The sequence below is a fragment of the Simochromis diagramma genome, unplaced genomic scaffold, assembly GCF_900408965.1.
Source record: "Simochromis diagramma unplaced genomic scaffold, fSimDia1.1 OVJJ01000302.1, whole genome shotgun sequence".
NCBI classification, from domain to species: Eukaryota; Metazoa; Chordata; class Actinopteri; order Cichliformes; family Cichlidae; genus Simochromis; species Simochromis diagramma.
In genome coordinates, this window is record NW_024386792.1 from 7,132,162 (window position 1) to 7,159,652 (window position 27,491).

A 27,491-nucleotide genomic window follows, 5' to 3' on the forward strand; every position below is an offset into this window, starting at 1 on the left:
TTTGACTGGACCTTGATTCTTTTCCTTTTCAGCTATTCTGTTATAGATTTGCTGCTGCGCTCAGGATCATTGTGCTGTTGTGTGGCACAATTTGGACCAAGCTTTAACTAGCTAGCCTCCTCTATCCAAAGGAGAAGTCTTGCACTTTTCTTAGATGAAACTTGCAAACCTGCAAGTCTAATCTCTAGATGTATGCTCGATCATCCAGGTAAGGAAATCCCAGAAAGCTGTTCATCTGAACATTATGTTTTCAGCTGGAGAAATGTCTCATCACTCATCCAAGTGAATTCTTCAGTCTGAAGAAGACTTGAAGAAGTCACCTGGATGAGTGACAAAATGTTTCTTTCACAGAGAAAGGGATAGAATGAACAGAATCGGCATTCTTGAATTTGCAAACCTAAACCATTCTCTTATATATATATATATATATATATATATATATATATATATATATATATATATATATAATAATTCTACCGTATTATAGAGAAGAGGCAACCCTTTCAAACAATGCCAGACCCCCACCCCTTTTTACTATCATTTAACATGCTAAATGAGGCCTGCTTTTATAGAGGCGCTCGCAATTGTTAATTTATTTAATCAAGTGGATTTGATTAGCAGCACCTGGCTAATGTTGTTGAACAAGTAAGAATGCTGTTAGTTGTTCACATGACTTTATATTGCCATGCATATTATTGGATTTGTCATTTTAAAAAGAAAATCTGTTCACATGTACTACTTTTGGTATGAAATTGAATTAATCAAATATTTCTTCAATGACAATTTTTATTATTTATTTTATTCACTTATATTGAAAAGTGACAGTTCTATAGATTTATTTAATTAGATGTGGGGAAATTTCGCCCCCTAGTGACTAAAATTGTGTTCTGCATCACTGTAAGTCAGCCTGCTGAAAACCTACTAGAGTGGCAAAAGTGTACAGTGAAACAAGCACTTCTGATAAAGTATTTATTCCAAGATAAACACGGAATAGACACAAACAGTCATTTGGGGGATTTATTGAGTTTTATTGCATAAAATAATATATTAATTATCTAATCTATTACACATATTCATTTACAAAAAAAGGATCATTAATGAAAATAAATATTTCTGTGCAGTTTATTTGCACTGTCAAAGCAGGCAGAGAAATGCTGAGATCTATATACATGTAGGTTAATAAAAACACATTAAGTCATAGCCAAGACAACCTTCATGATGCAGACAGAAAGAGGCTGCTGCTTTCAAAGTCCTTGATCTGATACTAATTCACTGACTTACTTCCCAAGTATCATCACTCAACAAACCCACCGTCATCGTTTCCCTGTATAATTTGCAGCACAGTTTTATGTACTCATTGCATTGTTCACATTTTCCATTCCACCCAAAAGGCTTCTCATGAAGATACATTAAAAATGTTCATCAACAAAGTTAGTAATAATGCTATATCAAAATTATTCACCTTCACCTTTGGCTGCACTTCACGTAGAAAAATATAAACGGTTTATAATAAGAAAATACATCATGTTGTTACAAAACTATTGCTTCAGAATATCACCAAAATACTTGTTTTCTTTGTAAAACATGATTCATTTGACCTTTCATGATTGCACAAGTTATTTTGGTTGTTTGAGTTCCCAGAGTCCTCTGTGGGAGGACAGGGGTAAAATGATATTAGTTAAAAGGCTAGAGGCAGATTTCAGGAACATGTCCAACAAAGTAAAAAAGAAAAAAAAATGCTTTGGAGAGCTTTGTGTTTCAGGGATTTGGTCTGCAGCATTCAAAATACATCCCTTTTGTATCCTGTATGCATTTTTTTCCTTTTTTGCCAAACAAAAAGAAAATTAAAGTTTTAGCTTTTGGACGGAGAAATTAACAAATCATACCTCCAAAGACAACAACTGCTAGCAGATACCAGATGGTTTGGCATCTTCTTTCCAAACATTTTCTAAAATTGCAAAGCACAATCACCTTCATTCTTCTTTGGAATCCATTATTTAGTGTTTAAAGCCAAACAAAGTTTGAAATAATAATAGCCCTGAAGGTCAGTTGAGAAGTCTGGGTTGAGGGCAAAAACATTCGGGATTAGAGGCTAAACACAAGCAAGATAATTGTTTGATTAAATAAATGTAGATATTATATCTTAAAATGCTACGTTCACGTCACATTCAGATTTTTGGGTTTCTACATTGGGTGCCAATATTAAAAAGGTACCTGGTCATTCACTAATATATGAATGGTATTATTTTCTTGAGAGTATTATTGCCTATTTAATTAGGAAATATATACAGGTATATATTAAACACTTTCCTCATTTACTATTCTAAAAAAAAGAAAAATTACAGTAGCATCCTTAAAGTAAAACTGAACAGATCTGTAGCAGAAATGTCCCATGTGTTTCTGACGTTTTTCAGCAAAAAGCCTGAAAGCACGGGCGGGCAGGCGTACAGCACAAGGCTTTGCATAAATGACCTTTGTGTAACGCTTTAGTAACATTTCATGAACCAATAAAGCTTGCTGTTGATTTGCTGATTGTATTAGCAACGTGACGCTTTAATGCGTGACGCATTAATCACAGTTAATAAATCCAGTGCTTTATTGTTTCTAAACATGGTTTCATGACTGCACTCATGAGGTGCTATGTTTTTTACTCTTGTAAAGGCAACATAACTCTTTACAGTGAGGTTTTCTCAGTTCCCAGAAAATGTAGAAAATCTTCTCTTTAAAGAAGTATGAAATGTAAAATACTAACACTTAAACTCTTAAGAGATTTTAAATACCTCTTATGCAAAGCCTGAGATACGTTTGTAACACTGTAAAGGTTTCTTGGCTTTGATATTTAAGAGTAGTTGTGTATCGTCTAAAACAACCTGTTGTTCTTTGACTGAGTTGCATAAACATGAGCCAAATACAAAATCCTTTCGGTCGGCCAAGACGTGCATCACGTATATCCTCAAGTCACAAGAGCACCAGTTGATGCAAGATGAGTCACAGATGCTGTGTCTCGGTGTGAACGCATCAGCGTTGCTTTAAGTCACCTTTATAGTAGACTTATGCGCGCAGAGTAGGGAGACATATGGCACACCAATGAAGGCCCACTTCTCACTGGGCCAGAACATGATGACGGGACCTCGCTCCGGTGCCTCGGTAGCAACATCAAAGTAGGCGAAGCAAACGCAACCCAAATAGGAAGCCAGACAGATGAGGATGTGCCTGTAAGAGCAAAATGATCATGAATAAGCCTAACCTCTGAAATGATTTACAGGCACAGCTGTAAAAGTTTAACAGTGTCTTGTTTTCCCTAAAACAAATCTGGGGAAACCTGCAGTGAGCTCAGACTGAAAAAGTCACTTGAATGAGTGACAAAAGGTTTCTCCCACTGAAAATGCTACATCCAGATGAACAGAATCAACTTTTTGGGATTTTTCCAACTACTTCTGCAGCCATGTGAAAAAAGAAAGTTTTCGCAGGACTCTATGCAGTTTGAAAAATAAAACATTAAAATAAGCAAACTTGTATGGCTTTCATAGGAATTCAGAGGGTAAGTAACAGTCAGGTTCTGGTAAACAATTGCACTTGATTAACTAATTACCAGTAAGTGTGAACACTTCTATAAAACCAGAAGTTTTGACAGTTTGCTGGTCTAAAACATTCAGGTATTGGTTCTCACAATGACAGCCAATTCACCTGAGACCATGCAGAGAAATTGCAAAATAACAACAGCTACATCTCAGAACTGCATTTAGCATATCACATGTTAAAGTTCAAGACATTATAATAATAATTATAATAATAATAACGTATACTTTATTGATCCCCGTGGGGAAATTCCTCTCTGCATTTAACCCATTCACTCTGTGAAGCAGAAAGTCCCTTATCTCAAAAAAGTCCATGACAGCATGCTGTGGCATGATCTTAAGAGAGCTGTGCATAAATACCCACAAACCTCAATTAAATAAAGCCACACTGTAAAGAACGCTAGGCCAAAGTTCCCCCACAATGATGTGAGAGGCTGATAAAGTCATACGGAAAACAAGTTATTCAAGTTAATGCTGAAAGGTGGTTTTTACAAATTTCTATTTCACGTGACTTAATTTCTCAAATTCCTCTTTTCTGTTTGATTTACCTTCAGTCTATTGAAGCTACTGCCTAGTTCCCCTCCCCATTCCTCCTCATATAAAACACATAAATCACCTGAAATGAAAACTGGTTGACATTTTTTATTCATTTGTTTTAAGAAAAAAAGTATACAGTGCAACTGTAACTGTCTTGTAACACTTATTTTGCCTTTTAGTCTCACAGGATAAAATACACATTGTGAATAAATGATACCATTAACACCTTATACAGCACTGAGTTTGACTTTGAGTCGACTTTGAGCTTACCAAGCACAGTGTAGGTAGGGAAAGTTGACAGATGACCACACTTCGCAGAATATCCTGTCACTGATCCAGCAAAGCAGAGCCAGCGCCCACCAGATCCCTGAGATCAGGCCCAGCTTGAACACACGTGGGTTTTCACACCTGCGATGACACAGTGAAGAACAATGTGAGCTGTGAAAATACAAATGCAGCCAACTTGATGATTTATTCAGCATATAAATAGAAACAGTTCAATTTTGTTAAAATAGCAATACATTTCCTAGAATTACAGATTATATTGATTTTCTCGAAACAATCTGAAATATTTACTAAATAAATGCAATTAATCATATATGTAAAGTACATTGCTGCTAAACCCACGTTGGCCACTTGTGGGCAGCATATATATTCATCATTTATTCCTCTTCCTCTTTCACATCCAGATTATACAGACAAACATTAACATTTATTTTACCACATTTATTTTGAGGCACACGTTTGCATTTCTGTCTTAAAATAACTCCATTATCTAATATCTAGCTCTTCAGCTGCCAATTCTCCCAATGACATTCACTTACATAATCATTTAATCCACTGTAATATAAAAATACTACAAAATCATAGTGGAAATTTTCTCAGTTTTAGCAAACTAACATTAAAATATTGATCCTCATGTTTACATTTCTTTTTATCAATAAAATACTTCTGAAAATCTTATTTCTTGCCTAAAGAATCTTAAACCTCTGGGCCTCCTCACGCGGTCGCTTCCAGGATGTACTGGCCTTTTTGCCCAATTTTGGTGCTCTAAAAGCAGGAGGATTTTAGCGATTTTAATGGCAACGATGATTGCTCCAGCTAGATTTATCTGCACAAATATCCTCATGGATACACCTCTGACCTACAGAGATGTGCTAATCCAGAGTGCCACTGCCAAACTATTCTTAGTCTTGCCCTCCTTAGGCACACCAGTCAGAGCCAGGCCAAACAGAGTGCAGAGACAAAGAGGGGGACACAGAAGCCTGACTGTGACTAAACGGTGCTGACGATACAGGACTGGCAGTTTGTCACCTGCCCTTAGGTCAGTGCATTTGATGAAGTCAAACCATTTAAGAAGCCTCTACCTTTGAGTCACCATTGTTTCAAGGTGACACGAATCCATGGATGACACAGAACCTTTCCAGCTCAGCAACATAACCGGATTGAGCTAAACGGCAAACATCACTCTCACGCAGAGGCTCAGGAATCTTTGTAAGCAGACGTGAACAACTTTACACTGACAGTGAAAGCAGAGATTAGATTAATTAGCAGTCAGTTGCGATCACACTGACTGATAAAGGCGGTCTGGTCTCAGGGAATGTGGGAGTCATTCAAGCGAAAAAGCTCCGAAAGCTCTGACACCATGAATGTGACATTTGTCACTGACCTTCAGAGCCCCAAAACCATGTGGAGAACACTTATTTTTATTTAAACAAAAAGGCAAGGCAAGGCAAGGCAAATTTATTTGTATAGCACAATTCAACAACAAGGTGATTCAAAGTGCTTTACAGAGACATTAGAAACAAAAACAAATAAAAAGCATGATTTAAAATTGATTAAAACAAGCAAAACAAACAAACAAAACAGTATATAAAATCAAAACAGATAAAATCAGAACAGTAGATAAAATCAGTAGTTAATGTAAGTTTTGAAATTTAAGCTTAAAAGTGTGGATTTGGTGCTTTATTCAAATGCAGCTGAGAATAGGTGAGTCTTCAACCTGGATTTAAATAAACTGAGTGTTTCAGCTGATCTGAGGCTTTCTGGGAGTTTGTTCCAGATATAAGGAGCATAAAAGCTGAATGCAGCTTCTCCGTGTCTGGTTCTGACTCTGGGAACTGATAAAAGACCGGATCCAAATGACCTGAGGGATCTGGAAGGTTCATACTGGGTCAGGAGGTCACTGATGTATTTTGGTCCTAAACCATTCAGAGCTTTATAGACCAGCATCAGAACTTTAAAGTCTATCCTCTGACGGACAGGCAGCCAGTGTAAAGACCTCAGAGCTGGACTGATGTGGTCCACTTTTTTGGTCTTAGTGAGGACTCGAGCAGCAGAGTTCTGAATGAGCTGTAGTTGTCTGACTGATTTTTTAGGTAGACCTGTAAAGATGCTGTTACAGTAATCAAGCCTACTAAAGATGAATGCATGGACTAGTCTTTCCAGATCCTGTTGAGACATCAGATCTTTTATCCTTGAAATATTCTTGAGGTGATAGTAAGCTGACTTTGTTATTGTCTTAATGTGTTTTTCTAAGTTTAGGTCTGCATCCATCACTACACCCAAATTTCTCGCCTGGTTTGTGGTTTTTAGATGTATAGATTGAAGTTCTCTGGTGACCTGTAATCGTTTTTCTTTGGCGCCAAAGACTATTACCTCAGTTTTGTTTTTGTTTAGCTGGAGAAAATTGTGGCACAACCAGTCATTAATTTCCTCAATGCATTTACCAAGAGCCTGTACAGGGCCTCGGTCTCCTGGTGACATTGTGATATATATTTGTGTGTCATCTGCATAGCTATGATAGTTTATTTTGTTGTTCTTTATAATCTGTGCCAGTGGGAGCATGTAAATGTTAAACAGAAGGGGTCCCAAGATGGAACCTTGGGGAACTCCACATGTGATACTTGTCTGTTCAGATGCGAAGTTACCTATTGATACAAAGTATTTCCTGTTTTCTAAGTATGTTTTGAACCAGTTTAGTACAGTTCCTGAAAGACCTGTCCAGTTCTCCAGTCGTTTGAGTAATATGTTGTGGTCAACTGTATCAAATGCTGCACTGAGATCCAGTAAAACTAAGACTGACATTTTTCCACTGTCTGTGTTCAGACATATGTCATTAAACACTTTGGTCAGAGCGGTTTCAGTGCTGTGGTTCTGTCTAAAACCTGACTGGAAGGCATCGTAGCAGTTATTCTGTTTTAAGAAGTAACTGAGCTGTTGAGAAACTGCTTTTTCAATGATCTTACTTAAAAATGGGAGATTGGAGATCGGCCTGTAGTTGTTCATTTGTGTCTTGTCAAGATTGTCCTTTTTCAGTATAGGTTTGATTACAGCAGTTTTTAGTTTTTTGGTGGACACAGTACATATCCTGGATCTGCTGTTGATGTCTAATTTTTTGGATTTTTTTCTGTGAAGAATTTGGCAAAGTCATTGCAGGCCATGGTCGAATGAAGTTCAGCTGCCACTGACACAGGAGGGTTTGTTAGCCTGTCAACTGTAGAAAATAAGACCCGAGCATTATGACTGTTTTTAGTGATGATGTCAGAGAAGTAGGACCTTCTTGCACTCCTCAGTTGTAAATTATAATTGTGAAGTTTCTCTTTATAGATGTCATAATGAACCTGGAGATTTGTTTTTCTCCATCTGCGCTCAGCTTTCCTACACTCTCTTTTTTCATTTTTCACCAGTGTGGAGTTTCTCCATGGAGACTTTTTCCTTCCAGAGATAACCTTCACCTTAATGGGAGCAACACTTTTCCTATTTAATTAATTTACACTGTAATCATAAGCCTGTGGAAATGTGGAATTTGGCCAGTAAGGAATACTAAGGTTGCCAGCATTGGACAGAAGTACTAGACCACACCTCTTAACCTTTGAATTCAGGCATTTCATTCAGTCCCACTGTCATAGGTGTATAAAATCAAGCACTTGGCCATTCAATCTGCCTTTACACTTTGTAAAGATTGGTGAAAGAATGGGTTATTCTAAAGAACTCACTGTATTTCAGCATGAAACTGTAATAGGATGCCACCACTGGATTAAGTCAACTCAGTTACGGAGCACGGCTGACGAGTGCTAGGGGGCATAGAGCGCAAAAGTCGCAAACGCTCTGCTGATTCATTAACTGCAGAGCTCCAGACTTTTTCTGGCATTAACATCAGCCCAAAAACTGTGTGCTGGGAGCTCCATGGCCGAGCAATTCCTGTAGATGTAACACGTCGGTGGACCCGTACATTTATCTGCATACTGTATATTCAGAAGTGGATGACTCCCTGGAAGCAGTGAGAAATGGTGCTACATCTTTATTTTTCTACATCTTTTATTTAAAAATAATAACAGCTACAGAAATTGCAACATTTACCCATCACACCAGAATTAAAGCTTTCTTATTTTAAAGTAAGTGCGCTGGTGAACTGAACTGGTAAACTGCGTATATTACATAACTTGCCCAGAGAGAGGCAGGAAAAAAGGGTGTCACAGCTATGAACCGGCAACAGGAAGTACAAAAATAGATGGCCAGTGATGCATCTTCCCACTGGGAAGTGGGTCATTAAATTGTCATCAATACTGTAAAAACTGATTGTTCCAGTTAATCACAGAACACAAAAAGAGTGGCTATACGTCTTTATATTACAATTTAAGTGTCAAAGTGCTTAAAAAATATAAACTAATCAATAACTGTGAAGATGTGACGACAAGATATGTGAAAGCAAGAAAAGAAAGCTTAATATGGGGCTTATGCATTAAAAATGCACAGGCCTCAAAACAGAAAGTCAATGAAACAGACTAGAAAAACACCTGTGAGCACTGCTGGCAAAGGTAGAAAAAAACCTTCTGATTCATTGAATCAAAACTGGGGGAAAATGATTATTTCTCTTCAGCTGCATGAATTTGTTCATAAAATGACCATAGAACAGGAGTTTCTATCCGTATATCTGCACGATTCGGTTCCCTATGGATAAGAATTACCAAAGGAATATAAGAAATCTTATTCTGAGACTTTGTAATGATGAAAAATGAGCTACAGGAAGATCAGTAACCGATTAAAACTTAGAAGAAGCACAGATGGGCTAGTAATCAGGAAGTACAGGGGGAGACACAACACTGCTATTAGAGCCACTGTGACGTCCTAATGGAAATTATGCTGCACATAGTGCTTCAGTTGAATAACAAGCCTCTGAAAGACAGACAGGCGTGCCCTTCAGACTTGGCAGATTAGAGATTATGACATGCAGTGCAAAAAAACCCCAACAACAACCTCTGTGGATAGCGTCATTTAAAAAACAAAACAAAAACAAAAACAAACAAACTCGCTTGCTGTCTAGCAAGATAAAAAAACATTACTGAACAATAGGGGAAAGCGCTTTCAAACGACATACATTATTAACACATTCCTTTGACAAATTAAATAACTGAAAATAAAATGTTTATTTCTAATACTTAGTTGAAAACCCTTTGCTGGCAATGACAGCCTGAAGTCTTGAAATCATGGACATCGGCAGATGCTGGTACCCTCCGTTTTAATGCTCTGGCAGGCCTTTACTGCAGCAACCTGCTGCTTGTTGCTGTTTGTTTGTGGCCCTTTCTGTCCAAAATTTAATCTTCAACAAGTGAAATGCATGCTCGACTGTGTTAAGATCAGGTGACTGACTTGGATCTTCAAAAATATTCCACTTCTTTGCTTGAATAAACTCCTGGGTTTCTTTGGCTATATGTTTTAGGTCATGGTCCATCTGTATTATGAAACACCGACCAAACAACTTGACTGGATTTAGCTGGTTTTGAGCAGACAGCTTGTCTCTGAACACCCCAGAATTCATTTGGCTGCTTCTGTCCTGTGTCACATCATCAATAAACACTAGAATCCCAGTGCAGCTGGCAGCCATGCACCCCAATGCCATCACACTGCCTCCGCTGTGTTTTACAGATGATGTGGTAGGCTTTGGATCATGAGCTGTTCCACACCTTCTCCATAATTTTTTCTTGTCATCATTCTCACCACTCTATTCTGATCTTGGTTTCATCCGTCCGAAGAATGTTTTTCCAGAACTGTGCTGGCTTTTTAGATGATTTTTAGCAATGTCCAATCTGGCCTTTCTGGGGGAGATGAGTGGCTTGCACCTTGCAGTGAACCCTCTGTATTTACTTTCACACAGTCTTCTTGGATATCAAAAGGTCAATCTCCTGAAGAGTATTGTACACCTGGTTGGCTGTTGTGAAGGAGTTTCTCTTCACCATGGGAATGATTTTGTGATCATTCACCAATGTTCTACTATTGTAGCAATTTCTGAGATGGGTTTTTTTTTCTGTTTTCGCAGCTTAAGGATGGCTTGTTTCACCTCCATGGAGAGCTCCTTTGAAAACAAGGCCAAGTAGCTCTCCACTGTCTACTGTCTGGTCACAGCAAAATCTTCTAAATACAAGAACTACACCTCAAATCAACTGCCCACACCTCCCAATGAAATTGAGTCAATTGTCCAATTACATTTGGCCCCTTAAAAAAAAAAAAAAAAAAAAAAAGGGTGGCACATGTTGAGGAGCTGAAACTCCTAAACCCTACATCCAATCTGAATGTGGATACCCTCAAATGAAAGCTGTGAGTCTACACATTATGTCCACGCCCATTATATAACTTTACTTAGAATATGCTTCAGTAAACAAGTAAAAAAAATGTGGCATTTTAATCATAAACATGGAGCAATAAAGCAGCAGCAAAGAGCAGCTATGAGAATCATCTCTAAGAAATCCCCAATAAACACTTTTTTAGTAGAAAAAAGAAAAGAAAGAGTAAATATTGAACTGCTTACGTCATCATATGGACAGAACTATGCTCACTTCTGTTGTAAACCTTATACATCAAGTCAGTTGGCCTGAAATATTTTACATAAATTATTCTTATCGAGCCAACGCCCTGTCCTGCCAGCAAATATATGTTGACAAAAACGTCACCACATAGCCGGATATCTGGAAAACTGCTCCCATCAGCCAGGAGATTATAGAAGGATGTGAGATAAGATACATGACATTAGATTAGTGCTTCTGCTTTGAGAGAAAGTGCTGGGGAATCTGAGGAGTATAATTGTGGGAGGCAAAGATAAGGGTGGAGCCCTGATGTGACTCTCCTCGCACTCGACTGTACAAAACAGAGGTCTGTGGCATACGTGACACAAAGCTCGACACTAATTAAATTTATCACTCAAGTTTCAGCGACTCCCATTCCTGTGGATCGTTTCAAAGCTGATGAACAACTATTTTTTTTTCCTAAATATGGACCAAAATTGCTTGGCTGAACCTTGTTGAATCTTTGCCACAAATAAAATAGGTCTTTCTTGTTAATGAGACGTTCAGTCTCAATGGGACTAAAGGTTAAATAAATAAAAATAAAACCTCTCTAGTACAGGGCGGAACCTCTGCTTGAAAGAAAACGGTTATTAGAAAGGTATACCTAATAAAGTGGTCATAAATAACACTGAAGCTTCAATATGTGGAGTCGAAACACCAGTGGGTGACTTCACGGTGCCTACATCCATCTTGTAACAGAAACAGGATGCTTTTATTTCCTCCCCCAAGCATGTTATTATTTAACCTTATTATCTGTGATACGTTCCATGAGCTGTTTCACATACATCAAATTCATAATAAGATCTTAAAACTTACTATAATACTAACAATGTTCTCCATTTGCATTGGTTTCACGCATCACGCTCAGTGTACATTGCATACGTAACTTTGCAGTCACTAAAAATTGTGATGGAATTTTCTTCTACACACCACTCTGAAAAAACGCTGCAGGCTAGTTATAATAGTATTAAAGTATTCCAGTTTTGTAATTTTATATACTTTTCATTTCAGAAACCCTCTGCATGCTCACAGTTGACTCACAGAACATGTTGTTCTTGCTGGCCTGAAAGTTGACTTGGATTGAAACCAACAACTAAGTTTTCTGTCCTTTCTGAGGGCAAAAGTCCATCAGTCGGGGCAACAGGAACTCTCTCACACTTGGAACAACAAAAACAAGCAGTTTCAATGGATGACTGGCACTGGCAGTAATGTGAAGAATTACTAACAGGTTGAACAATAGAGGAATTTTGGGGACTGATGGTGTTGAGTTAGGGTTATGGGAAACGGAAGCAACGGAACATACGTCCACGTTACTGTGACAGCTAGGAAGCATTAAGGACACAAACATGCAGAAAAACAGAGTGAAAGGCTTGTTGTGCTTTCAGGAACTTTCTTCCCCATAATAAGTTTGGAACAGACACACCAGACAGTACAAAAAGGTGAAAGGTGGCATGTTAACAATGCACCGACTTCACTATTTGATTTCTGTTATTTAAACAGTTCAAGACTTAAAGAGGTGATAAAGCACATTGTTGATAAGTCAGGTTATCATACTTCCCATGCATCAACTCTGGAACATTTCCCTGCCTATAAAGGCATGACTGAAACAAAGCCGGAGACTTCATAGAGGACTGCTGGTTTACATTATTTGGGGCTGATAAAAATGAATTTTTTGTGATTTATGCTACATCCTTTGATGCTGCAGTCGCTTCTTATTTACCGCCAATGTTATTTCCAGTTGGGCACATACCAGGCGTTTCCGCCAAACAAACCTCTGCCAATAGCCTGATCTACAGCCATCCTGTGAGTCACTATAGAAGACGACAACATTTAGGTGGGTGCTAAGTAACGTGATTGCATAAAACCAAAACATATAAAACAATCCAAAGTTTCAGCACTGCTGGACTTTCTCACTTCTAAGTGAGACTCAGTTATGTTGGTGAACGAGAACTAAATCATTGACTTCACATGGTTTGCGTTGACTTTCACAGAAAAAGAGTCTTCATCACCACAGAAAGCTGCTTTAGAGCCGAGCCACTCATATTTCTGTTAGAATAAAACTGTAACTTTCACTAACAAAGCAGGCTGTCAGAGGGAGGGGGACAATAGCTGCCTAGTACAAGACGCATACAGCGCATGCCACAGGCAGTTACGTTTTCCAGCAACGCAGAGCAGCTTTCAGCTTTTAACACACATATTTTAGAAATCCCCATAAATTCCTAACAGAAAAGTTAGCCTGTATAGTGAAATTCTATCAACTTTCCTGCAGCTGAAGTAGTGTGCACTCGAAACCACCCAAACAGAAGAGTTATCAGAATACTTTAATAATACTTAAGGAAATTATGTTGGTTACAAGAAGAATAAAAGAATAAAAACAATAAGAATAAACCAAAATACCTATTAAGCTGGAAGACAATCAGAGTGAGTAAATTTCAGGAGGTTTTGAGATTCAGGCTACGTCCACACTAGCCCGGATAGAATTGAAAATGGCGTTTTCATCTGAAAACGCTCCGCGTCCACACTAGCGTTTTCAGTCATTTTCACAGAGTTGCGTGCCTACATTGAAACGGCCGAAAACGCTTACGTTCCAGTACTGCGGATGCGTGAAGCGCAAGAAGATTCGACCGGCCTCATTTCTGTCTGCTGCTTATTTACTTTCCGGCTCTTTGAAACGTCGCGGCAAAATGTTGAGGAAAAGCACCGAGTTTTTTAAATGGACTAACAATGAGGTGGAGTTGTTGCTGCGAGTAACACAAAAGCATAAAGTTGCAACTGCGAGTGAGAGTTAAAAAATTTGAAGAAAAGTTAACTGGAGCATGTACAGACTGATATTAATCTTTAATAGGGCTTGAGAGCAAACAAAACAACAATGCCCTACACTATCTTAGTTTAATTGGTCACATGACTGCATCACATGACTAACATGCTCATCATTTTAGAAAGTCTCCATTTTGGCTGTCCACACTGCGACGCGAAAGCACCGTTTTCAAATGTATGCGTTTTTGAGAGCGTTTCCAAAACGCTGCGTTTTCCATGAGCCAAAACGCCGTCTCAGTGTGGACAGGAGGCCAAAACGGAGAGAAAACTAAACGCATTAGTGTGGACGTAGCCTGAGACAGGATTTCAAAGTGGAGAGAGAGAGAGCAAAGCTTTCCACTTCCAGGGGTTTGTTTTTGTGATACTATCCCCACTGAGCAAATGTGGCCCTTAGTGACATTTTAAGCCTTTTGGCAGTGATCTTTTGTGTGTGAGTGCATGTTTTTAAGTGTTTTTCAACTGGACATGACTAGTAAGGGTTAGATTTGATTGAGAATAAGACTATGACATTGCACACATAACTAGGCCCTTAGAAATACTCTGCTTTATCATGAGAGACACTCAGGAAGGCACCATAATTTGCTAAATAAACATCAAGCTGTGTTAAAGGAGACTTCAAACTAGTGGCTGAGACCACAAACCCATTAGGAACATGTGGTCATAACTTGCGTGAGTTGAGTAAGATCATTTTCTCACAGACTTCTGCACAATCACACATCTTTTTATAAATCAGCCAACAGATTCACCACCTGCTTCCTGTAAGGGGTTTATAAAAATAAACTTTTACTTTACTTACTTTAGGTTTAAAAATTTCTGCATCGTCTTCCCTCTTTTGATGCTCAGAGCATGTCCACATTTGATACATAGTCCATGTAGTTTACTCAGTGTGCCACTTCTGGCTCAGACCTACTCGGCTACTTACACTCATCTATGCTGTTTAAACAAACACACACACAGTCATACTCTTCCGTCTTACCTTTTCAGCTCAGTAATGAGCAGCACGGTACATGGGATTCCCAGAGTCATCAGTGACAGTGAGTTGACAACAGGTTTCACAAAGGCCAGCCCCGTGGTGATCCCTGATAAGATGCCGATGACCACTTTGAATCTCGACCTAGATGGATTAATGAACAAAACAGACAGATATTGCTGCAATACTCCATGAACATGATTGTAAAATACAGAGGGAGGGTTTGGATGACTCAGATGTGCTCCAGAAATTATTATGACCCACTTAAGGTGCACATAACAAACACGCTCAGCTCTAAAGGCTGGGCAAAACAAGTAGCAGCCTGAAGTGAGAGCAAGCAGCTGTGACAGCTTGGTGACAATGCAAGGAGAAGTAAAGACATGTGATGCAGCTTTTACTGGTGTCAGCTATCTTAGAAAGGACTATTATTAAACAGGAGTGTCACAGCAGCTGAGATATCATGTGACAACAGTGAGCTAAATGTACTAAATGCATATGCTACATATTTGACCATGTGGAAAAAAAAAAAAATTTGCCCTGCCTTGCACGGGACAAACCTACACTGTATCTGCTTTAGCGTTTATTCTTAATTATTGCCACTACCATCAGATGCCACCAGCTGTGAATAATTCCAGTCAGAGCTAAACACTTTTAGCTGCTTGAATGATAATTAAGAGTTAAGAGCATGAAGGATAGGCCTCAGGCCTGATTACTGGTAGAGCTTCTGAATTAAGAAATCACTTAAATAGAACCTGTCTGACAAAATGAAGTACCGGTAGGCTAAACGAGCTCAAAAGCAGCAGGACAATAATCTAAAACACACCAGCAAGTTCACCTCTGAATGTCTCAAACAACCCCAAAATGAAGGTTTTGGAGTGGCCTAGACAAGGGCTGCACCTTAAATCTGATTGAGTTGCTTTGACATGACCTTAAACCATGCTCGAAAATCCTCCAGTGTGACTGAATTAAAACAATTCTGCAAAGAAGAGAGGGCCAAAATTCCTCCAAAGTGATGTAAAAGACTGTAACTTTGTTTGATGATGGGAAACATTTTATTGTGCCAAATATTGCAGAAAAAGAAAACCCAATTAGGAAAGGAGTAAATAGTTTTTCACAGGACTACATATCTACACATGCACATAGTTTAAGATCTTTTTTTACAATAATAATAATAATAATAATAATAAATAATAATAGTTGTTGTTATCAACATACCGATCCCTCCTGAATATCCTGGGTAAATACCTCTTTGGAAACCACATAGCTATGGCACACATGAGCACCCATAATATGGCTAGCTCGTCCAGCATTTGGCCAAGAAAGCTGAGGGTGGCATGAAAATAAGTTGATCCAATACCTTGGAGAAAGGAAGAGACACAGAAGGACAGTGATAGATGTTTAAGTTTTGTATTCAAAGGGCAGGATAAATGAGACAGTCTGTGTTTTGTTACGTGCTCCCTCTCTCTTTTATAACATCAGAACATAACTGAGAATAGCAAACGTAGAGTTAAAATATTCCCCCTCTAAAACGACGAGTTCAAAACAATAACCGAAAAACAGAGCACAGTTGGAACGCCACAATCATCACACATCGAACAGGACCGGCTGTTATCTACGATGGGAACTTTGAAAGCCGTTTTCAAGCTGCTAAACATGTGGGTTTCAAGTTATTGTGCAAATGTTTGCCAAATGTTTTATGAGGAAAGGCAGTCATTGTGTAACAGTGAATGTAAAGGCCTCTTTTGTTGGCCTTTAATTTGCAAAGTTATTTAGAAATGAAGCCTTGAAATGCTGCAGAGACATGCAGCAGTCACTTTCCCCTCCTTGTTTATCACGGTAGAACAGACTTTTTATTATCAGGTGCAACATTTCAGCAGACTTCTTATCAAATGTTGCTCCCACTCAGTTGTTATATCTCATATCCCGATATAAGAATTCTATCGTCCGATAACGATATAAATCACAAAAATGTAACATTTTCTGTCAATTCTGTGAATCTAGACTTGCGGGAAGTGTTTCCAGCAGTGCGTCATGTAGCTGGAGTTGAGTGTTTTAACCGATGTATGAAACTATACATTTTTAGACATAAGTTGTAACGGCCGCCGTTTTCTTTGTGAGTATTTATTACACAGCGTGCTGCAGGGAAAAGCCTGTTCTAACTTTTGAGTCTAAGGTCTATTTATTAGCACCTGGCGGCTCTTTTTTAATACTCATCTGTAAATAATCTGCTCTTTCACGTGATTCAGTTTACTTTGAAAAGTCTCAACAGGATCTTGAGCTTTATTGTGAAAGGTTTATGTGGAACATAAACAAGCGGACACGCGATGGTTTTACCGTCGTTGTTGCTAACCACAACGCATAAAATGAGGCGCTTGTCCATCCATAGTGTGGTTATATTAAATATAAGAGAAAGAGAGAACTTTAAGAAATTAATATAGCCACTACAGTGACCATCAAAACGATGAAAAAATATTGCCGTAAACAGTTTATTTTGCGACACCACGAAACAAACGATAGCGTAAAATGAAACGATAGACGTTTTTATATCGTCATCCGATATATATCGTTATATCGAACAGCCCTAGTGAGGAGTGTAATTTCTTAATTCAAAGCCTTAATTTACACGTTCTTATTTTTGATCTGCTGACAGGTCAAAATATGGATGCAAAGTAGCCAAACTATATTTGCACACACTGCTGAGGCTAAGTTGAAATAAAAAGGAGCTGGATGTTGTTTTTGAACTAGAAACTATAGGCTTGCTTTTCTATTCCAGTCAAAGTTCACCATAACTGCTGAAACAGAGGAAACGGCATGAAACCATGTGACCCGTTGCTGGCACTGGCTTTGTTTTAAAAAGCCTCCAGAATCAAAGAAAAGAAAATGGATGCAGTCCAAGATACACAGATAAGGATTTATGGTATGGCAACACGTATGGACCAAGAATGTTCAACTGTCTGAGAGGCTCCAACAAAGCCAGGAGACTGCGTTTATTTCCCTTTACATTGGACCACACATGGGCCACAGAGGAAAACACCCAGCTCGAGTTCTTTAAATCTGACAGTTATGCAAATCTTTTTCAACTACTTTTTTTTTCCGGACACCCACCAAGGTCACCTCCTTGGAACAGAGGTGGGGTTGCTCTCGGGTTATCTTTGCTGACAGGGCAATCCGAGCGTTTGCAAAACAGCATCGATGGGGAAAGGCTCTCTATTGAACTGTGTACATGAAGAAGCACCATTAAAGGCCTAAATATTGAATGGGACATAATGAATTCAAAATCAATCTAAAGATGGTGATAGAGGCCACAGCTGAGAAACTGTGCACCCCAACAGTGCCACTGCAGTACAAGTGTATACAGATCACTCCTTTGGTCTAAAACCTGGAAACTAGTTCAAATTAAATGTCCATCGTAACTGCCTAGAGACCAAGTCGACATACTTTAACCTTCTGGTTTGTACTAGTTAACAGTGCAAACCCCTCAGATACTTTGCTTACTCTCATAAAAAATAAAGGAAAAAAATAATATTTTTTTGCTGTGAATAAAGTCCTACAGGAATACACAATTCTTTTTGAAATTGGTTTGTGTAAGGACTATTTACTCAGTCCCTTAACCCTTACTTACACATTCATTTGACCCGTTTTGACAGCAGTAAAAATACCTCAAATGGCCTTATTTAGCTTCAAATTTGATAACTTTTGGCATCTGCACAATGACAGTAACGATGATCAACTCAGTTCGAATATATTTAGATGAATATGGCTGTTACGTTTTCGTGTCTTGGGTAAAACTTGACATGAGTGTGAGATATTAGATATTTTTTTCCATAAACAAATGTTGTAAAACCTAAACAAAAAAATATAAATAAATAACAAAACACTGTCTGCTCTCTAATACACAAAGTAAGGATTAGTCATACATTTATTAATGCCAAATACTATATGTATACTATGAAGACAGTGAATATGAACAGTATGTTAGGGTTAACAACTTAACACTTAATCTAATGCAATCTGATGTAGCAGCCCAGCTATAGAGGCCTCCTTTATGAATCCTATAATGATCCTTTTCTTTTTACAGTCATAGCAGTGTTAGTGGCACTTATGTACTCAACTGAATTATGCTGATGTGTTTTTCTAGTGAGTCTCCTTATGTATGCAAACCTCTATCAACAAACCCACATATAAAGCCCAAAAATGGCAACGATCAAACAAGGAGCCCTGCAACAGATGGTCAGGCCCCCACGCAGATCCTTGATCTCAACATCTCAGAGTTTGAGATTAAGGAAGAGACAGACTAAACAACAGAAAACTGGCAAATCTTCCCAAGATGCCTGACAACTGGTGATCTGTATGACATCCACTATTTTATTTATTTATTTATTTGAAGCCTCCCTATCTGACGCTTGCTTTATGTACCACGTGTACAGATGAGAAATGAAAAATAAATAAATAAAAATGAAGGGTTAAGAGAGGTCAGCAGCCAACTTACCGACCACAACTAGCAGTATCCATATGAGGTAAATCCCACTGTTGAAATGTTTTGCATACTGGCGGAACAGGCACATTAATATCGGCGGCAAAACAAAAAACAAAATGTTGCTGATCTGAAATGATAAACAACAGAAAAGTCTTTGTCACTGATCCCGCAGCAAAGAGCCAGCAATGCCCGTCAAAAGTTGATCAGTGTGCGGGCCTCGGTGGCTGTGCAGAAACTGGCATGCAAAACCTGTAAACTGCTACTAACAATAAATATCATGATGCTGAAGCTGAAAAGCAGCCAGACTGCTCAGCTAAGCAGTCGTTAACCAGGGAAGTAAATGGTGAATGGCCTGTATTTGTATAGCGCAAAGAAGCCATTAAACTACAAAAGAAAGAAAGGAAAGGGGAGTAAAACAAAACAAGCAGTGCAACGGAGACAACAGCAAGAAGAGGAAATGCAGAAAGGCTTTGACTGTAAACAAAACTGTAATGTGCAAAATAGCGAGAAAAACAACAACAACAAGCCCTGTTCTCAGAACCGACCGTGTTGTAAAACTCAGCGATGCTGGGGTAAATAAGGTAATTGCCTTCACACCAGTCCACCTCGGAGCTACCAGCCTGCAACTGGTCCCAAAACATCACATTAACGTTACTCATGTCTGAACTAGTTCTGTCGGATGGACAGCGCCGAGCAGACAGCACATAAAACAACCGAGGAGGGGAAAGTCGCTATCCGTCGGCTCGCTGGCTGCACGCTAGATCCTAACGTCTGAGTCGTGGCACGTATCGGCCACTCGAGCCTGTGACACACTGGGGAAATCGTTATGGAGCTGCATTTTGAGAACGTCCTTCTTCCACAAAGCCTCCTGCTCGTCGTGACGCTCTGCTTCGTCCACTGACAGCTGCTCGGTCTGCGACTCAAAGAGTGCTCAGGCTGCAAGAGAAGTCACTCCTGCCTGCTTCCTTCTTCGGTCAAACGTAGGTCAGGAAGGAAGAGTTTACTTATTTTTGTCACGGTAATTAAAAAAAAAAAAGAGTACGGTAGTGGGGGGGGGGATACTTAAAGTTTGTATGTTCAAGTCAGCAGTAGTCAAAGAATACTTTTTTCTTTCTTTCTTTCTTTCTTTTGTTTTTGCTGTCTCTAAAACAGAATTACAGTTAAGATCTCCAAATTTCGATTTTCTCGAGAATACTGAATGACAATAATACATTTCTACCCTTTTCCCTTCCATAAGCAAATCGAGCTTTCCTTTTTTTCCCTATATTTTTTTAAATTTTGACTTATTTCTATCTGTTTTGTTTTTTATTAGCAACAAGCTTCCATACCAAACTGAACCAAATCCACAGCTTTATTGTTCTTTAAAAGTAGACCAAAGTAAGAAAAACAAAAACAAAATAAAAAATACAATAAAATAACTAGTGTTTTCATGATATGCTATATTTTCTATATCTGTATGTTTTTTTGTGTAAATTTTATGTAATGTGCCTGGAAATTAGACGTTTTGCTAAAATGTAATGTTTACATGTTGTATTTTCATCTACTAGTGTCCATTCATATGCGTTGTCCCTGTTAAATAAATAAAAATAACAGAATACTAACAAAAATGACATAACTATTACTTTATACATTTGGTGTGAAAGGTGGGTGATGTCTTTGTAAGACTTTAAAACTGATCTAAATACAGTTACAAATCCAAAATGTACACACATAATTGACTCAGTCAAGCTATCAAAAGCTATGGCTGAGTAAATTAGCAGGCCCTGTCCAACCTCTGTGCAATATGTTTGACACTCCTGGTCTATTCTTTCTGCTCAATTTTGTGTGGGACAGCCCTATTATTGTGCACACTCATTAATAAATAGCTGGAAAAGAAACATGTGTAGTTGTAGCAGTAACCAGTGTGTTAAGTGGATGCGTTGTACAGGGAGATGGCCACAGGCAGGAAAGATTTCCTGTGTCGTTCAGTGGTGCTTTTCGGTAATCTCAGTCTCTCACTGAACGTGCTCCTGTGACTGACCAGCATGTCATGGAGTGGGTGGGAGGTGTTATCCAACATTGTCTTTATCTTGGACAGCATCCGCCTCTCCGACACCACCTTGAGGGAGTCCAGCTCCATTCCCACAACATTACTGGCCTTACGAATTAGTTTATTGAGTCTGTTGGCATCTGCGACCCTCAGCCTGCTCCCCCAGCATGCAACAGCATAGAGGATTGCACTGGCCACAACAGACTCATAGAAAATCCTGAGCATTTTCTGGCAGATGTTGAAGGACCTCAGTCGCCTCAAAAAATAGAGACGACTCTGGCCCTTCCTGTAAAGTGCTGTGGTGTTTTTAGCCCAGTCCAGTTTATTGTCAATGTGTACTCCAAGGTATTTATAGTCCTCCACAATGTCAACACTGACCCCCTGGATTGAGTGTTGACATTGTGGAGGACTATCTTGACTTGCCTTTAGATTGCACCTCTTTAAAAAAACAAAAAAAAAAAACAAAACACCTTTGCTGTATTAATTGATAATATCAAGTTTTCAGTAAAGGGTAATAAAGGCCTGTCATCGCACAATAAAAATGAGTAACTTTGTTCAGAAGCTGCATGAACAGCTAACATAGCTGCATGCCTATTTTTATCAGTATTTTTCTAAGGGTGTTGTACAAGTGAGCAGTTAATTATGGTAGCCTTTATCAAACTGGCTAAGTGTTTTTCAAAGAGATACAGTCTGTTTATTTTAAAGCTGATTAGGCCAGTATTCAAAGAATGTATCTCTCACCAGACTGGGATGGGAATGATCTTAATATCTCAGCTCCTTATGCACTCTCTGGCACCCTCTGGCCGACGCATGCTCCGTGGCTCAATAATAATCCCCAATGCAGATTGTTTTAAATCCACAACATCTCCACTGTAACAAGGATTAATACATATTCTATTCTTTGTCATTTATGTGCCTGTCTTTGAGATTTTTTGGATTTTATATATATATTAGGAAATGAACACAGTTACACAATACTTTATAGTATAACATATAAATTCTTGTATAACATAAGTTAGTATGACATTTTAATAACCCTAAATTTTTCAGCGAACCAGTTATCGCGATAGCATTTCAGGTCTATGTGAGACCACGAGGCGGATATCCGGTCTCTTTTTCGTGGCGGACCGTCGGAGGGTCGGTTTGGCAAAATGAAGGTAACGTAATCCTTTAACTGTGTTTCTCGTCGTGTTGTTGCTTTCTCTTAAATATTACGATATGGTGAAAGCTGACCATGTAAACTTTAATGCGGGCTGATTTAAAGCAGGAATGGTGGCTCGGCCGCTCAGGATGAGCTTTGATTATGAAAATGGGAGCTAGCTGACGAGTCTGTCGGAGAACGCTGTGGAAACATGGCCGCACTCTGAGCGAAATGTGGGTCCAGTTTAAGTCTCGTTTTACTCAAATGAAACGTTGTTATACATTTGCGTTCTCTCCCCTGCGCTGTGATAATGTTACCAACTGAGCCGGCTGTGTCAAAAGTTAAAGCCGGAGTTTTCTGAGCTTTGAGCCGGCAGAGAAGCTAACAGGCCCCCGAGCCACCTTCTCACTACCCCCTGATTCAAACATTAGCTCACGTCAGACAGGCTCACGATGTCGGTAACCGCTGCTTCTCGTCAGCAATGTTTTTGTTTGTTTGTTTTTAGCGACATTAAAATAATTAAAAGCTTTAGCAGCTCAGTTCGCAACATTCAGATGCACCTTGACTCGCTGTTACCTGTGTGCACATCCAGTAACGTGGTAACTGCTCCTCTTTTTCAGCTGAACATCTCATTTCCCGCTACTGGCTGCCAGAAGCTGCTTGAAGTTGATGATGAGCGAAAGCTGCGTACCTTCTATGAGAAGCGAATGGCCACTGAGGTGTCTGCTGACCCTCTGGGAGATGAGTGGAAGGTGAGTTTTTGTGTGACGTTTGGTAAATACGTGGCATGGCACACCAGCAGACCCTTTCTGACTGACCCGTAGTCGTTAAGGGGGGACGGCGTGTTGCCAGAGGAACAGTGGAGCTGCTTTCAGATGCAACCAGCCCATATAACCATGGCTGATTGAAACAGCTGTGCTCCCTCAATTTTTAATGAAGTTAACTTGGATTATATGTGAGTGATTATGTGGAAAGAAAAGCAAGATATGACCCTGCCAAAAGTGTAGTTTGCTTGTGTAGTCAATGAGAATTTGACCTTAATCATCCTGGCAGATTTGCTATGAAATGAAATTCCTAGAAAGGATGTGAAGCAACATATCTATGCTTTTGCAGGGCTATGTAGTGCGCATCAGCGGAGGAAACGACAAGCAGGGTTTCCCCATGAAGCAAGGTGTGCTGACCACCGGCCGTGTGCGCCTGCTCCTCAGCAAGGGCCACTCCTGCTACCGTCCCCGCAGGACTGGTGAACGCAAGCGCAAATCTGTGCGTGGTTGCATCGTTGATGCCAACCTCAGCGTTCTCAACTTGGTCATCGTCAAGAAAGGTAACATGCTTAGTGTGCGCGCATTATATGTCACATAATTTTGATTATCTCTTTGGAGTCGCGTGTAAATGATGCATGATGGCACGCCAGCAGACCCTTTTGGATTTTCCTGTATTCATTAAGGGGGGACAGTGTGTGTTGCCAGAGTAACTGTGAAGCTGCTCACCAGATGCGACCAGTCCTAGTAACAGTGGATGGTTGAACTGCAATGCTCTCCCATTGTTTTAACTGCTGCCATAATAATATGGTAAAAATGAAACTTGTATTTTTAAAGCTTAAAAAGCTTGGAAAGAAAGAGACTTGACTTAAAGAGGTTTCTTAAAATGCAGAACTACAAGCGTCTTGGATGAGGTGAAGCATAAAGAACTCCTGTCACTTCCTTTCCAAGCTTCTTAGACTACCATGACCTTGATGACTGAGAACATATACAGATATAGTATTTTAAGCTTTATCTATTTGAGTCTCTTTAACTGTCATAAGTTAACTTTTGGTTTGGTGTGATGCTCAGAATACAAGACAAAACTAAACAAATGCATAAACTTCAAGTGATCATTTTAAAGTAATTCAATTTAAGTGGGTTGTTTTTTTTCACCAATGCTACATTAAGCTTCATTAAATTTGGCTAGGAGGGTTTTCCATAATCTGACTGACGAGGTTTGCTGTCTCTGTTCTTCTGTATTGGTGGACAAATCATTTGTCATTTATTTCGATAAAACCTCATATCTTCCTGTAACTGCTAAGACACCCAAATTCTGGTACATGGTAGGAAAATCTGACATGTTTACTTTGAGCATTTTATGCCTCAACACTGCCCAAATTGTTGTGGCTTTTCTCTCGTTCTGTTAAAACTAAGCTTCACTGCTTTTCAAGTATTAGTTTGTTAAACGGTGAACTGGATAGTAAGTTCAGCCATTTGACACTCGTAGTATTTAGGACTGTTACAATCCTGTTCTGTTGGTGCTAGAAATACTTTTAAGAATTCTTCGGACTTGATTGACCATCCTTGTCTTTGTTACTCACAGGTGAGAAGGACATTCCCGGGCTGACCGACAGCACTGTCCCTCGCCGCCTTGGTCCCAAGAGGGCCAGCAAGATCCGCAAGCTCTTCAACTTGTCCAAGGAGGATGATGTTAGGCAGTATGTTGTGAGGAGACCCCTGACTAAAGAAGGTAAGACACTTTTTTCATTTTGAGAAATGTCTCCCTCCATGTGGAAACAAAATTATGATGTAAAGCGCTGTCAGAAGCATGCCAGAGCAGCAGGTGGCACTATAATGCTGACTGTGTATTTAAATATTGACCAGTCTAATGATAATGATAGTATGGAGCACATATTGAATGTTAAAGGTTTTCCAGAAAATCGCAACGGCACGTCTATATTGGCGATTACTGTAGCATTCAGAATAAACTAAAAGTGGGCTTAAGGTCCTACATAAATGTCTTTTGACTAAAATTTATGGAGGTGGGGTTTAACTAGGGTGGTCAGTACAATGTCTTGTTTTCTGGGATTTTTGGAGGTGTAAGTGCTTTCTTTTCCCACTTTGGCTCTTGTAGAGTTGGTTTAACTCTGGACAAACTCGACAGTTGTGCAGTAGGAGGTCCTTTTAATTCCTTCCTTTTTTTGAAGTTTAAGAGCGGGAACAGTTATAAAAACAGATCTTTGATGCTCATCTGCCGGTGAGTGCATCTGTAGACTTTTTTAGGACTCCATTATGTAAACACAACCTTGGTGAGATGAAGAAGATAGACGTGTTGTATGTAATAAGCGTGAGGCAGATTAAAACTGAGTTGTGGAAGTTTCTGTATGGATTCTGACCAGTGTATGTAAAGAAGTAATAAACATTACTTTCGTTGTGTAAGCATTTGTTTGTTCTGGAGTTTGTGTGATGTCTGTGCTTGTAAGATTGTGTTTGTGGTAAAGCCATTTCAACTCATCACTAAAAAGAGAGTGCCGTTAAATATAGTCTTCTTGATGAGCACGTGGTTATTCAAATTTGGGGTGAAAGAGCTGAGATCAGGAACAAGCTGAAAAATGAACTTTATGATAATAAACTTGATTCAGCAGAAGTGGAGACTGCAGGTAACTCCCAGGTGTGCTGTTTGTGTGAATTGTTCTGCCTAGTAATGAATCATCAGCAAGGCTTTGATTAATGCAGGGTGCCAGCATGCAGACAGATCAAAGTTAGTGTTTTTGTACAGTTGGACAGTAAGGAATGTGCTTCCTTTGAGGTAGTACAGTACGAGTTGTGTGTACAGACATAGAAATTAGGTACATTAAGCTTCTTTCTCATTACCACACTTGACCTTGAACTGTGTCAGCACTGACTCTTTCAATCCTCTCGCTTTGTTAGGTAAGAAGCCCAGAACTAAGGCTCCCAAGATCCAGAGACTGGTGACTCCTCGTGTGCTGCAGCACAAGCGCCGCCGCATCGCACTGAAGAGACAGCGCACCCAGAAGAACAAGGAGGAGGCCTCAGAGTACGCAAAGCTGCTGGCCAAGAGGATGAAGGTATGTGTTAATCTAGGCCTTTATTATCCTTAACCAGCATCAAAGATCACACTACTCTGCTTTTGTCATGTAGCTGAACACAAAAAAATGTTCTAGTGGTTTAGATCAATGAATATAATGTGACAAATAATTTCTGGCAGGTGTGATATTTCCACTAGTGTTGGAGTGGCTGTATTACATCAGCTACATTGTGCCTTAACAACATATTGTAATAAATTTCCTTAAATACACTTTAAGTTATGATTGAATCTTTATTCACTTGAAATTTAAAGTATAGGATTGTGTTTTTTATCGTTATCATTTTGAGTTGCCTTACATGATATAGCTGTAATGGCATTCAGCAGATTATGGTTTGCCTCTGGAAAAACATTCGAGTACGTGATGGTGAAATGTTAAAGAGACATAAAGTAGGACATGTGGAAACTGTTTGACACACATTTGTTCTTGTAAACAGGAGGCCAAGGAGAAGCGTCAGGAACAGATTGCCAAGAGGCGCCGTCTTTCCTCTCTGAGGGCATCCACATCCAAGTCAGAGTCCAGCCAGAAGTAAAATGGAATCAAATAAAGTCATGTTTTGCTGAAACGGTGTTGTGCAGTTGTCACTTATTTTCTCTTCCAGATATCCGCCTATGAAGTGACGCATTAGACTATTTTTGTCAGTCCCTTGCGTACCTACATGCATGCGGATGCAACAAGAAATTTAAGTTAGTGGTGGATAATCTGGCCTGAAGGGTTTTAACTCTTGAGTTAGACTATATGGAAGTCAAATGTATAAATGCCTGTTTTGTTTTTTAGTCAAGGAAACTACACAGAAGTATTAACAAAAGTATATGAAAGTACGAAACAATTTAAATGGAACAATTTAGAAAAGTAGACACTGGAGATCAAACACTGTGGTTATTTGTGTTACTGCCCTCACTGGAGATCAAACAACTATCAAGGCCTTGATTTAGCAGGGTGACAACTATGGGGAGAAGAGTTTACCACGCTTAAAGTTTGATGAATGAACTGTGGAAATTAGAAATTGGTCTACACTGAGTCTACAGTCGTGCATGATACAGCCTCAGTTTAGTGGTTGCTATTATACTGTACTGCAATAGTATTATTTGGTGTGAGTGAATTGTCCACACCCGAAGCCAGTTGGTAGTAATGCACCATCATTGCTTGACAACTCCCGAAACAAAAAAGGAGGTAATCAATGAGAGGAAATTGCTCAAAACTTCGAGAGGAAGAGCTTGAGAAATTTAAGTCCTAGGATCTGGTGTGGA

At 39.2% G+C, this 27,491-nt stretch overlaps 2 protein-coding genes across 3 annotated transcripts; one reads left to right on the plus strand and one right to left on the minus strand.

Annotated features, from left to right (window-relative positions):
* Nucleotides 1-732: 732 nt before the first annotated feature.
* On the minus strand, nt 733-20,163 carry acer2 (alkaline ceramidase 2). The gene is made up of 6 exons (XM_040024147.1): nt 19,767-20,163; nt 19,234-19,348; nt 15,960-16,101; nt 14,751-14,888; nt 4,386-4,523; nt 733-3,213 (listed from the first exon to the last, which is right to left on the minus strand). Exons 1-6 carry the CDS (start codon nt 19,878-19,880, stop codon nt 3,030-3,032), a joined length of 831 nt encoding a protein of 276 aa, XP_039880081.1. The 5' UTR covers nt 19,881-20,163; the 3' UTR covers nt 733-3,029.
* Nucleotides 16,781-26,806, plus strand: rps6 (ribosomal protein S6). Of its 2 annotated transcripts, XM_040024149.1 has the most exons (6): nt 22,324-22,407; nt 23,012-23,143; nt 23,505-23,715; nt 24,738-24,884; nt 26,066-26,223; nt 26,678-26,806. In XM_040024149.1, exons 1-6 carry the CDS (start codon nt 22,402-22,404, stop codon nt 26,771-26,773), a joined length of 750 nt encoding a protein of 249 aa, XP_039880083.1. In that variant the 5' UTR covers nt 22,324-22,401; the 3' UTR covers nt 26,774-26,806. The 2 variants fall into 2 exon arrangements, with proteins under 2 accessions (XP_039880085.1, XP_039880083.1); XM_040024151.1 differs by lacking the exons at nt 22,324-22,407; nt 23,012-23,143 and adding an exon at nt 16,781-16,791 and having other exon boundaries at nt 23,474-23,715.
* The last annotated feature ends 685 nt before the right edge of the window (nt 26,807-27,491 follow it).